Source organism: Ascidiella aspersa, chromosome 6, assembly GCF_963924565.1.
Source record: "Ascidiella aspersa chromosome 6, kaAscAspe10.2, whole genome shotgun sequence".
In the NCBI taxonomy this organism is placed as follows: Eukaryota; Metazoa; Chordata; class Ascidiacea; order Phlebobranchia; family Ascidiidae; genus Ascidiella; species Ascidiella aspersa.
The window spans coordinates 1,515,974-1,530,176 of record NC_139452.1 but is presented as its reverse complement, the minus strand read 5'-3'; the positions used below and the strand labels follow the sequence as shown (position 1 = coordinate 1,530,176).

The 14,203-nt window shown below is 31.4% G+C and overlaps 1 protein-coding gene across 1 annotated transcript in view; it reads right to left on the bottom strand.

The window, feature by feature from the left end:
* Positions 1–1,428: 1,428 nt before the first annotated feature.
* The window catches only part of LOC146139103 (bifunctional glutamate/proline--tRNA ligase-like), a 31,094-nt gene continuing 18,319 nt past the window's right edge, over positions 1,429–14,203 (bottom strand). Inside the window, exons 18-32 of the mRNA XM_083392181.1 lie at positions 13,987–14,109; positions 11,548–11,682; positions 10,530–10,720; positions 9,944–10,088; positions 9,111–9,227; positions 8,416–8,568; positions 7,155–7,256; positions 6,570–6,725; positions 6,282–6,353; positions 5,720–5,845; positions 4,706–4,879; positions 3,455–3,610; positions 2,568–2,651; positions 2,175–2,239; positions 1,429–1,848 (exon numbers count right to left, since the gene is read on the bottom strand). Coding sequence (XP_083248307.1) covers positions 1,695–1,848; positions 2,175–2,239; positions 2,568–2,651; positions 3,455–3,610; positions 4,706–4,879; positions 5,720–5,845; positions 6,282–6,353; positions 6,570–6,725; positions 7,155–7,256; positions 8,416–8,568; positions 9,111–9,227; positions 9,944–10,088; positions 10,530–10,720; positions 11,548–11,682; positions 13,987–14,109 — 1,953 coding nt within the window. The 3' untranslated portion in view covers positions 1,429–1,694. The remainder of the gene's footprint in view (positions 1,849–2,174; positions 2,240–2,567; positions 2,652–3,454; positions 3,611–4,705; positions 4,880–5,719; positions 5,846–6,281; positions 6,354–6,569; positions 6,726–7,154; positions 7,257–8,415; positions 8,569–9,110; positions 9,228–9,943; positions 10,089–10,529; positions 10,721–11,547; positions 11,683–13,986; positions 14,110–14,203) is intronic.

The window sequence follows — 14,203 nt, the reverse complement described above, 5'->3', positions numbered from 1 at the left end:
ACAAAATCGAGGTTAAATAATTTAATAAAAATATACTAGGATTCGCTATTCTGGATTCGTTATTCTGGATTCGAAACCTACTATTCTAGAATACCTTGAGATTCTACTTTGAACATCCCTATTGATGAGACTAACCTTCGAGATTAAAAGTTACATTTTTACTTTTTTTATTTTCTACAAGAAAATGGCGAAGTATTAATAATTTCAATCAAATATATCGGCATAAAAGATGGTCGTTTTTTCAAACCTTAAGTAAAATTATCAGCTGAGTTTTAAATCTAAGATTTCTGCCGTTTTTTAGGAAACATAAAGTTTAACTTTTAACTCAACAAACATAAAACCGCGCCATGTTACTTGGCTTCTGGGAAAACCTGGAATTTTATGCGGAAATTTGATTTAAGACAGAAGTTATAGCGCCACCTTGAAATAAGAACTTATTAAATCAAAACACTTTAAAAAGTACTTTGAACTTATATTATTTGACTGACTACTTTTCTTAAATATATTTTAAACTAAAGTTTTTTTTTTCAGTTAATTTTTTACTTTACTGTTGAAAATATAAGAAATCATTTTCCAGCTTGAAACATGCCACGTTAAAATCCACGGTTTGATTCCGTTTTTTACTAAGCACTTCACACAGTCACGTGGTCGAACATCTCCAGATTTTCTAGTAAAACTTTATTTTCTTTACGATTAAATATTAAACTTTATCCCGACTAGTAAATATTTTATTTCCATCTTAAAGTTTATTTGTCAGTAACTTTATTCTACAGTAAACCCGTCCATTAAAGACATTTTTTTTAATTTTCTGGATAAAGCAAAGACATGCAAACTAGACTTTGTAGTGATTCCAATATTTTGCTGTAGAAAGATTTATTGAACCTAAATTCCCCTTCATTGTTGTTTTAATTCCTTCCAAAGTTGTAAAAAAGCTTACGCCAATACCCATGCTTAAAATTAGGTCTTTCTTATTTACAAAATTGACATAGTTGTTTTTAATACTAAATTTATGTTAATTCAAAGAGGCTCCATTAGTGATAATGACCGCTACTTATTTTTTCCCACAAAGTTAAATAACAGAAAAAAAGAATAAAACTGTGTAGCCTAATACCCAGAGAAACCATTCTATAAAAACTACAGCACTGTCAGTCTGCCAAATATAAAGTAATCTTTTAAGTAGTAGGCTACGTTTGCAGTTGAACTTGTTTAATCAGTCCACCATTTTTATTGACTTCCTTTCATATAGATTTATCGCATGCTCAATAAAACTGTCTAAAGTTAGGGAATTTAAAACTGTGCTACACATTTAGTGATGTTTTCACTTATATATTTATTTTCAAGCAGTAGACAACCATAAATGGAATTAAGTTTACTGATTAACTTACAGTAAAGTAATGATTTTTAGTTCACATGAAATAGCAGTTTGATTTGAAGTGAATATTTATTGGAAAACGTTCGTATGACAAAGTTTCACACACGCCAGACAAACAAATATGTATAGTTTCGTACAAAATTCAACCGATGCACCATGATAACTCTTACATGCACCATAACCAATGTAACACGTGAAATTAAATCATCTATTTTAGAAAAAATGAGATTAGGGCTGATTGATTTAGTGCTAAAACAATAATATGGAAACTGTCTTTCAAACAAGTCATAAAGCTATAAATTGTGTCAAACACTTGTGCGATTTAATAACTTCGACCAAAGAGGCAATAGGCCTTTGCTTTAGTTTTGCAATCTGCAATGCATAGCTGGTCTTGGGCGAGTTCTTTCAGGGGGTTGAATGGGATGCAAAGACTCTTGGCTCCCATGGAAGGAGCGCCTGGAACTAAGTCTTGGTCTCTGTAAGAAAATAATTCGAAGTGCATAAATGTTGTTATTTCAATAAATTGTTGTTTTTTTGGTTGATTTTAATTTAGTTTTGTCCAACGTTAGCAATGTTTTATTTCAAGTTTAAGCACCTAAAAGTTTTTTTGTTTCTTGTCTAAAAGTTATAAATTTTCATTATAGCTTCAACAAAGATATTTAAATAAACGATAGTATAAAAATACTCTCACCAAAAGAATAATAATATAAAAAAATCAATACCCATGTTTAAACATTAAAATTCCAAAATAATCAAAATACATTGTATTTAATGGGAAAATACAAATAATAAAATAAATAACCTTGCACTATTCTTTTTAATCCATTCCTCGCATTTCGTTTCCAGACAAAACGGAGCTTGAATTATCTGCAAACAAGTAGCCATTTAAGCATTAAAGTTCAACAATTTGATATTTTTTTCATTACAAATGTATATATATATTTAAAATTTCACATTTCGGTATATTTTGTTACAAATACATTTATTGCGCAAATCTTTAGGTTTAATGCTACCCCAGTCTGAAAAATTTTGAACGTGTCGAATAACTCTTTAATCATTTCAACATAGCATAGAAATATTCTGTTTTCCACTATTAAGTATAAAACGCGAAAAGTCTTAATCAAGAAATAGGGTTGATGGTAATGGATTAAAAAAATTGGTATCCCTGCCTTACAACATATTCTCGACCACAAACCTTTCCGTTGTCCAATTCCTTGAGGAAGTCTGGCCAAACATCGGCTGCCACCATATTCTCAACAAGCTCCTTCACCGCTTTCGCCTGAAAAAACAAATTAATATGAGCGGAATTTTACACTGAGTTGTTATTTTAAGGTTTCTTTTAAAATATGTTCTAGAGACTTAAACAAATAAAAAAAAAGATTGAAGCATAATAACTGGAGGTTATAGTATGTTGAAAATGAATAAAGACTTATTCGAAACGTTCAAAATGAAACCTACTTCTGTATGGGCTTCGATATTCTAATTTAAGTAAAACCAGGATCAGACATATTCCGCCTATACTAGCATCTTCAGTTTCTATAATTTTTAGGTATGAATTTATTAGAAGCGACGTTATATATGCCTTTATTAACATGCGCTAATATTGTTTAATTGGATTAGGTTTTTACAGAGTTTCGTTTTGTATTTTAAAGAAATCATTTTGGTTTAGAATCTAACAACAGGCGAGCAAAACTTATTAGAACAGGCACGTTAATTCAACCCATTACTATTGCAAATAAATGGGCGTATTTTTATGAAATCTAAAATCATTGGCAGCAGGTCTCTGCTTGTCGATCACTGTTCCGCTGACGCATATTTTTACAATAAAACTTTTTAAAGGAATCTATATTTCGCCTATACTGGCATCGTCAGTTTCTGTAAGCTAACGTATGGGAACTCCTTGAAAAAAATTTGTGAAAAAAAAACAACCTTAATTTATTTTACTTTACTTCACTTTCAGGAACTGACGATACCAGTAAAGACGAAATATAAATTCCTTTAAAAAAGTCTGATCCTGGTTTTACTCAGGTTTTTTAACCTGAGTTTTATTGTTATTGCAAATAAGTTACGTTGTATTCTAACCTTTAGATCTTTCTGGATCTGATCGAGAAGTTGTTCGATTTTGGTTGTGACGTCATCCGCTGCGATTGTTATCTTCTCGCCATTGTGACGTAACACGGCGACGCACTGGTTGAGTTTCATGTCTTTGGGCCCGACCTCCAAGCGTATTGGAACTCCCTGGAAACAAAAAAATTGTAAAATGAAAAAAAATTAAAACCAAATCAATTGGAGTAAAACGTAACATTGCAAAAATGAAATGTTTTAACTCATCTTTATTAGGGTGAAATTGAGAACTACAGACAAAGCTCAATGTAATAACAATTATATTACCGCAACTGTGACAACAAAAATTTGTCTTTTTGAATGGCAGCCTTTGAATTTATTAGTAACTTTCCAGGGTAGTTAGGAGTTAACACGTTGTCTCAATTTAGATTTCAAAGTGAAATACTTTTGAATTATCAAATCAATTTAAATTTAAAATTATTTTTAAACATTTTCCTAAGTTACTAATGATTGAACCCGTCAAGTTGACATTTTCCAAACCACCTTTCTAAACCCGTCACATTAGGATTATTTAATCCATAAATCGCTGGGTAGAAAGTGACTTCAGAAAGGCTAGATCACAGTTGTTGTACAAGTGTGTCTGTCTTTCATTAGATCTATAGTTGTTTGGCGTATTTTTGTAACTTTTTTGTGGGCCAAACAATGTGTAAAACTTCCAGTATAAAAGTTTCGGGTATCTGCCTTAACTATAACCGAACACCCCTTATCATAAACAGTCATTTTCATAAAAACCCTTACCTTTAGTTCCCAGCGGTTGAATTAAACCTGTATAACCCAGTTTGTAGGGCGGCAAAAAATAAACTATCCTCCCCCTGAAAACTTTTTTTTTTTTACTTTTTTGGCGTAGGTTTGCAATTGAATAGCTATAAATAATACTGTTTTGCAGTAAAAAAGTGAGTAGTATTTTTGTTACTCTTCCGTGTGCTGAAGTTTTCAAAACCGCAAGCACAAAAGTTTCGGATATGTACCTGAACCATACCAGAGCAAACCAACAACCCCTATTATAAAACCCAGATATTTTTATAAACACCCTTATCGGCGCCAAATACCCACGTGAGCGACAACAACTTGTTTTAGCATCTTGTAAAATCTCTTGTAAGCTCTGTGTGTCTGTGTGTGTCAACAGATGTCGCGATAATCGTGGCATAACAAACCCCCCTAAAACAAGATGTTCGTCAAGTTGTAATACTTTATAAAAAAGAACCTCACCTTTAGTTCCCAGTGGTTGAATTTCCACCCTGGCGAGTAATTGTCCCTGAAGTCTGCTCTGGTTCCCACCCCTGCTGCCTTTAGGGTGGTAACGTACTCCTGGCATTTGTCGTGAAGTTTGTTGCGATCCTCGGCCGACAAAGAGGCGGTCACACCGCACGGAATCACCATTACCTGGGAAAATAATCGTGACTATAAAAACGGGGAGAATAACGGCTGAGGATAGAATAATTAAAAAATGTAAATAGTGGAATCACAACCTGCGGCAGAAATACTTCAATAATTAAGGAGAGCATACCTTGAAATAAACTAAAATTTAGTTTTGACTCTTTTATGGATTTCAAAATTATATTTTATTAAAGCTTCTGAAATTAACTTTACTTGTTTTTTCGAGCGAAACCACAATAACCTTGGAAATTATAATTGCTTTTATTAAACAATAATTTTCCTGCTTTTATACCGAATTATAATAACCTAAGAAATTATTATTTTTAAATCAATTTTAGTGTTAAAAAGTGATTTCTACTGAAGTTTTTCAAATGATTTGCAATAAAATAACCTTATTAAAAAACATTTTTTTCAATCGATAAAACAATTAATTTTCAATATATTTCGTGATTTTTCGAGTTAAGTTTGAAAAATTTACTTCTGATAAAGAAAATGAAATAGAAATTTGGTCAACTGTTTTAAACATATTTAGGAGAACATGCATCATTTTGATGGATTCAAAAATGTAAAAAAGTCATTCTTAACCAAAAGACGGAAAGTTGTTATAATGGATACACCCATAAAGTATTTAAAAGGTTAAATCACTAAATAAATAGCAGTATTCATAAAGATGTAAGAAGTTTTATATATATTAAGAGAAAATTACATTTTTTTATTTGATTAAATAAATTACCTTTGAAACATGCAAAAAAGTTAGGTATCCCGAAGCAGTTCACACACTTCAGTATTTAAACTTTTATTTCTACTTAAATTCCGTATATACTAACTTATATTCCTTGTACAAACCTGAACTGCAGCGACTTTAGGTGGAAGCACCAACCCCTTGTCGTCCCCATGAACCATAACAAGCACCCCTATCGTACGCGTGGTGATTCCCCACGAATTCTGGTAAGCGTAAGCTTTCTTGCCCGGCTGCAAGACATTAAAATATTGAACTTTTGATACAATGTCGGCAACTGTACGACAACATGATAAATAATCGATTTTAGCAGCTAATTTTAATATTATTCAAATGAAGCGGTTTTGCAACCATGGGCAGATATTAAAATATTAAACTTTAATTAAAATGTTGGCATCTCTACCAATAACACTATGTGAACAAGCTAATCTAGTCTAATTTTAAAACTATTTAAAGGTTAGCGGTTTTAAAGACACAGGGTTACAAACAATTTCATGAAAAAAGTCTTAAGACATTCAAGGACTTTCCAACGAACATTTGTGTTTTGTTTTTTAAAGACCCAAAATTGCAAAGACCTTTGAAAACCATTTTTAAAAGACATTTTAAATAATTCAAAGACATTAAAATACCAGTTTAAAAGTTTTTTTTAATGTCACTATCCAAACTTACTGTGTTGATGTCTTCAAAGCTGATGTCAAACATCTTGGAGAAATTTTGACCCAAATGATGAGAAGTAGCACCCTTTATGTAGTAAAGTGAATTTAGACAAATAAAGTTGTAAGTAACTAAGTAAGTAATGTTTATCTCCGTTCGCGAAAAATTAAAATACACAAAGTAGGCTATGACAAGAAACAATTGATGCGCGGTACGGCCGGAGCAGCGATGGGTCCAATGGACCTTCAAGTCAGCTGCACTTTAAGGTTAAACTAACTTAAGGCAAAACTTTTGCTAACATACCTGAATAGCCCTTCCACTGGCGGATATATAGGCTTCACAAGTCGTAGTGTAATCACCACCAGCGAACTTTTCCTTCTCAGTCTTTCTCCCACATACAACAGGGATGGCGAGGTAGTCCTCGTAAACTTGCGCGTACAACCGAAGGATTTGCATCACCTGTTTACAAACAATAAATAATTTGAAAAATAAATGATGTAAATTAAAATTATAAATTGATTTAAATGAAAACGAAAGAACAATATTATCCTCCCCATATGAAGAATATCGGTCTATTTTTTTGATCTACATCACCTGTTTACGAGCAATAAATAATCTTTGTAAAGATATTTCTTGGAAAAATATTTTAAAAATAAATATTTTATTAGTTTTAATTTTTTTTTATTTAAATATTGAATGAGCTTTGATTTATGTTTAAAAAAACTAATCTAAATTATAAAAATACGACAATTTCAAAAGCTTAAAAATACAGGTTAAACGCTAATCTTATCCAATTATTTAAAAATATAAAACAAGCTATAAATAAAAAGTCAAATTAACATTTTTTTATGTGTTATCGGGTGAGTTTCACTTAGTTACATTACCTACCTCTGTATCAGCTTCAGGTTTGTCAGCGAACGCGCTGTGACCTTCTTGCCACAAAAACTCACGAGTTCGAAGGAATGGCTGTGGATGCTTGAACTCCCAACGCTGGAAAAACAAGCGTGGCAAAATTAGGCAGACTTTTATTATTGGTTTTAAAACATTTTAATGTATAGCTGCAAAATAAATTTAGAAACGAAAATGCTTTTAAGCAAAGTTATGAACAATTAATGCACCTAGAAAGTCATGTTGGTAGTGTCAACTTTTAAACAACAAACTCTTGGTAAGTTACAAGCTTTTGAACAGTGCCGCTTATTTAGGGTAAGAACTTAACAAACTTCACCTGGGCATTATATCTTTTAGAAATACTAATAATAGGAAAACCAGGTATTTAAGTTTGCAAATTTATCAACAGCATGGCTTATTAACGGTAAAACAAAATTAATAGGCAACAATGTATTGCCACAAAAATCTTGAAATAACGGTACTTTAAGTGTTTAAAATTGTTTTTAAAAAATATAAATTGGTGTGCGCTTACCAAATTAATGCCCCAAAAATATTAAAATAACAGTAAAAGTGTTTTAATACTCCTGTAAAGAAGGTTTTTAAATGTCTAAATAGAATTCTACTCCATACATAAAACTGCTTGTATCGAATGCACAAAAAAGTTCACATAATAACGCAGCTTTATACAGCTGTGTGCTGTAACTCAGTGTTTCTTAATCAGGTGAATGGTTCACCCCAGGGTGAATAATATTTTTGGAGGGGTGAACCAACTCAAATGGGTGAATAAGGGTGAACCGTCAGAAATTGGTGATAGCTTGCGCGCGGGCGGATATTCCGGGTGTGCATTTTGTGCTGTTATATATAGACGAGATAGTTTTATCATATTATGAGATGAGATCTTTAGATCAGTGATTCCCAAACTGTGTGCCGCGGCACATTAGTGTGCCTCGAGAGATTGTCAAGTGTGCCGCGAAACTTTTTGTAATTTTGGAAAATAAGGCATCTGTATATTTCCAATAGGCATACACGCAAGCATTTTAGACTTAAATACGCACTATCCATTACAAATCAATAATTTTGAGACATTTACATATAGTTTGTCGTGTGTTAATGGCGTTAAAAATTACTTTATTGCTGTTCTGTTAAAAGTGTGTCCACGAAATAGTTAATATATTTTTAGTGGGCCGCGAGCCCAAAAAAGTTTGGGAACCACTGTAGATGCTAGGGGTGAAAAAAACTAAAAACCCCTGCTGTTACTTACCACAATATTGCACCACTGGTTGTATCTGATGGGAAGATCTCTGTGGGATTGAACCCACTTCGCATAAGCCGGGTACATCACCGTCTCACTGGTCGGACGAACTGCTATCGGTTCAGCAAGCTCAGTGTCTCCGGATTTGGTCACCCATGCAACCTGCAAAAATAAAATTAAAAAATACAAATTAAAACAGAAAAACTCGTACCCACAAAAATGGCATGAAAATAAAGTCAGATTTTTTGCTAAATGTCAGATTTTTGCTTTTTTTACCAAAACGTTTGAAACACCGGTAAAACGATATTTCGTGAAACAAACAAAAAAGTATTAATTTTAAAAACTAACAGATGAATATTCATAACATCTATGTTATGTACGAAAATATTTTCGCAGTAAAAATATTTATGATTTTTTCACATTTATGATATTTAGACCAGTGGTTTCTTTTTTCCCTTAGAAAAACTTAAAGGATTTAAATGAGCCACTTTTTAGGTATAAATTATGACACTTCAATGAATGAAAAACACTAGAATGGCTGTATAATTTGCGACCATTAAATATTAAATAAAATTTCAGTAGTTAAAATGCTGGGCACTAGTGTTTGATATTGTTCAAAAATAGTATATCATGTCATTCTTAAAATAACCCCTTTAAAGTTCCTAAATTAATAAATATCTATGTTGGAAAGGTAAATGCATTACCTCGGGTGCAAAATCAGCGATGTGTTCTTTTTCTCTTTCGAGGGCGGCTTGCGAAACAAACATGGGGAAATAAGCATTTTCCACTCCAAGCTTCTTGATTTCAGCATCGAAGAAGTTCTGTGAAACAAGCATCGGCCATTTATATTCATTTTTTACCTACGGTAAACTTCCACTTACCCACTTCAAGTAACTGCATTATCACACAGTCCGTACAAACTCATTTTGTTAACTAATATTGTTAAGTGTAATTAAGACTTCATGAAGGTTTTACATTTTTGCATAATATTTATAAAGAAAGGGATATTTTATAATAAATACCGAAATAATAATAATGAAAACGTCATATTGCTAGATATGAGTGAGTTTTTCTGCCAAAGCATTGAATCTTAATAATATTAGTTTGTTTTGTGAAATTTTAATTGTTTACCCACTACTCAGTGTTGTAAACAAGTCATGTTGAAATGACTTAAGTCCCAGTTAACTCATTAGTTGCTCAAGTCAAGTCCCAGTCAAGTCATTATATTATGGAGTAATATGATATAAAAATAAAACGTTTAACTAAATAAAATTGTCCGAAAATAAGCAATAAAAAAAAATTAGCAAACAAATTGTTTTCCGTTCAAAATTGAGATAAATAACCCCACAAATGTCACCTAATTTTAAACAAATGCAGTTGACCTAATGACTTAAGTCCACGTCAAGCCGTTTGTCCAAAAGGTTCAAGTCAAGTCATGTCATTAGAAAACAGTGAGTCAGTGACATAAGTCAAGTCATTACCTAAAGTCATGACAACAACGTATTTACCCCAGAGCGTATGAAACACGTAGAAATACCTGAATTTTCTCCCAAATACTGTAGGACCAGGGGCGAAGAATGTAGCAGCCACTGATGTCATAATACTCAACCATCTCAGCTTTGGTGATAACTTGGCTGTACCACTCCGACAAATCTTCACTCTTCTTAGCTTCAAGACCAAGACTAAAATGAAAGGAAAATAGTTGAATAACAAGTAAATTATTACCATTGTGGTAAACTTTATACCAAAGTCTGTAATTTTGATTAAATTGTTTTAAAACACAGAGCGCTAAAAATAAACTGTTAACAAGATAAGGCTGCAAATTGCAAAAGGAATTAGACTTTTCCCAAAACATTATATTTGGTAATTTTTACTTCTAATCCTAGTGCTTTACAGCAATGTTTTCTTTGGAAAAATTGTATATCTAGTTCATAATGGTTACTGATTGGTAATCATTACAAAACGGTATTCATAATCACATATAATTAGTCACAATTTTCTACCTTATACTGTATTTATGTACTTTCTGAATTATGGCTACTTACATAAAGGCAACGGTATACACATAAACCTACCAAAAGGTAAGTTATTAAAGCTGTTTAAAGTATTTCATTTTTGTTTACCGAGTCTGCTTCTTTGCTGATTTATTTCCTTCTTCATTTGTCGTTTCAGGTTTTGGTGTTTTTTCTTTCTTCTCTGCTTTTTTATCAGCTTTCTTGTCTTTTTTGTCTTTCTTTGTGTCTTTTTTTGCACCTGGAGCTGCATAATCCTTGCCAGTTGCTTTCTTGTACTCCGCTTTTAGATCAAGCAATGTCTGAAAAAGTTATCACCAGGGTTACTCTCTGTCGTACTTTGTTGATTAAAGCTTAGTAAACATACTTGACGTCGTTTGTCGTTAGTTACTTCAACGAATAATAGCAAAAAAAAAAAAAAATTCCCTAAGAAAGAGAAGATATCAACATTTGGAAAACCTATTTTTAGATTGTGTTTCTACAAGGCAACACTTTCTTTTGTCTCAGTGGTGGCATAATTGTCTCAATCCACCGGCAAAGAAACAAATAAATTTAAATACTACATGGTCGACTCTTTGCATATTTAACATATCTTCCCTTTATCTCCGTTTTTTAGTTTAACTTACATTTTTTACTTTTACCTGCATTTATTGGGTTTCATTTTTTTAAACAGATTAGTGCTTTATAAGAAAAAAGCTATTTATCCCAAAATACAAACAGACACTTCTTCCATTTACTTATTTTGTAATTTGTTTTCAATCAATTAATTTGCAAACATAAGCATTGTTTTTACAATTCGCATTCAGGCAGATCTTTTATTAAAAAAACGGAATCGAGTGTCTTTTACCCTCACAGCTTTAATAACAAAACATAAATGGCTGCACTGCATGGCAAATCAGGCTGAAATTTCTTTAATAATTTGGAACCGGTCCCAGTCCTACCCTATTATCGCATGAGTACAATTACTACCACTTGGCATAACATTATCGGACATTCTTAGATACAATATTATTTTTGTAATTAAAAGAACAATAACATCAGCTTATAACCAAGCAATAACATCATACCCACTATGGTCATCAGTTAGAAAATGCTTAAGTTCTTTTATCAAAGCAATTTTATTTATTACCTTAACAGCAGCATCGATTTCTGGTTTTCCTGCTTTTTCCTCTTTCAGTTTGCGGACAACTAATCCTTGGGCAGCCGCACTTTCAAACAATTTCTCACCTTCACTATTATCCATATTTTGGCTAGAAACCTTTTCCTATAAAAAAACATTACATTTCAAATAAAAAAACTTCAAGATTTCAATATGTTTTACAATAACAATAAAACTGCACAAAATCCTGTTAAGCGATCAAATTACTTATCCTGAAACTAAACACACAATATGATGGTTAAACAACAGTTTTTTCATAAAAACTAGTCAACCTTAAAAAATAATATATAAATACTTGGTTTTATTATAAGAGTTTTGCAACAAGATTACATGTTTAAAACTGAAAACATTCTGAAATACAGTTTAAAAACCTGCACCAAACATATCTATTTTCAAACAGCCTACCAGTAACAAGTTTTAAACAATTATAAAATGCAGTTAAGTTAGGACTCTGCACTAAGACATTAATACTCTGGGAAATTTATAACCAAGTTTTCAATATTTACAAAATTAAATCACCTCACTACTACAGCCACACAACTACACAAACAACATGCTATCTAATAGTGGCTCCACCACAACTAAATGCCCAGAGGCCAGTCATGTGGACAAGAGTAAATTCGCAGACTTACAGAAACTAAAATGGAAATTCTAAATTAGAACCACTCTAGGTCTTATCTTGTTTGTTCTTCTTGAAACAAGTTTTTCATTATCTCCAAGCAAGCTGATAAAGGTTGCTGGTTGGCTATAATAACTTACATGTCTTTAATAGTATCATCACATCTACTTTGAATAAGTAATAATTTAAGTAAAATAAGCAGACTTCAAAGTTTATTATAATTTTACTTCAAAAGAAACTCAAAAATGCCTAGTTTATCTTGAAAATCTATATATAGTTTTACCATCTGGAAATCTAATATAGTTTTAGGAAGAAATTATTTTTTGTATAAAAACAGTAGCTAATGTTAATACAGATTCCAAATATCAGACAAATTAGTAAAAAAAAAACTCTTTGAGTAAACCATTCCTAAATTTGCTACAGTTCCTGCAGAGTGTAAACACATGAGAAATTGGTCGTCTGTGAAAAAAAATCTAAATAACTACATTTGGAATAAAACTTAACGCTTATTACAACATTTTTGTACATTTTAATTAGGTAACTAATTTGCCTAAAAATTTTGCCAATTAATATTTAAACATTGTATAATAAATCACCAAACATACAATAAATGCTTTCAAACTGACTTGAAACTTAACTGATGTATTACACTTTCAATTGCTAGAGTCGGAACTAGTATCATACAACTACAATTTAAAGTGGTGTACAAGTACCGATTTCATCTCCACACATACCCAACACACCAGCAGAAGATAAGTACCATATTCACTTGCCAAAACAAATTAACTTGGTCAGAAAAATGCTCATACTTCCATTTTTAACTTAAGGTGGCTGTTTTTTGTTTAAGATACATATACAAATTAATTATATATATATATATACCTTTTTTTAATTGAAATTAATATTTTTTTCTTAAATAACAAAATCTATCTACCAACACAACATACCGAAAAACTAAATTCAGATGCATAGAAAATACAACTTTCAATTATTTACCAAAGCAAATTAAACTGGGTTTTAAATGATACTTGGTTGCAATTGCAAGCTTGTATTTAGTTGAAAAATGCCAGTTCAATTTAAAGTTTAGTAAAAATTAATCATGTAATTTAATTTTTCATGGAAAATGATAAACTATTTCATAATAAATAAACCATATCCACCAACATGCAAAACAGAAGCCTAGTAGCATATACTTTGTTACACCAGATTAAATGCAATTATTACGAATATCCATTTTGATTGCTAAAATCAGTATTTAATCTTTCAGTTTTTTTATTTAGATGTAAAAATGTTAGAAATCAATTAAAATAGTATTCATTTGCTTTTAAAAGTATTTTTTTATACAAATTAAAGTTAAAAATTATAAATGTCGTACAAACAAAAAGTACTTTATTACATTTAAGTTTTGGCAAACTCAACATTTAGGTGTTATTTACGCAAGTTTGGGACTTATTCAGAGGGTTTTAGATCTTAAAAATTATTGCGCATTTATTATGTTGTTGGTATTAATAATGTAGTAATATAAATAATCCGCTTTAGATATTGTTGGTATATAGCTGTTATTTAAAAAAAAACGAAAAACTTTAATTTTAATTCTAATTTAATATTAAAATGTTGAAAATTCTAGTTGTACAAGTCTGACAAGTTATGTTAATATGAGAGCATGCCTGACGACCCCTTATGGTCTTTGTAGGTGACCAAGTGCCTGTTGGTACTGTGTTGGTGACCTTCCGATGTGAAACAATATAAAATTCTAATTTGTTTAGAGAAATATAAAATGTATAGATTACCTCGGCAGGTTTCTTTTTGTTGTTCTGGTTCTGATTCGCTTGTGGTTTAAAATCACGGCCACTCGCTTTCTTGTATTCCGCTTTCAGACTTAAAAGATCCTTCACCGCTGCATCTATTGATGCCTAGAAAGGAGAAAAAAGATAAATTTATCCACAAACTGAAAGAAACATTAGTTTTTAAAATAACTTTCGCCAATTTTCCTTGGTGTATTCATAA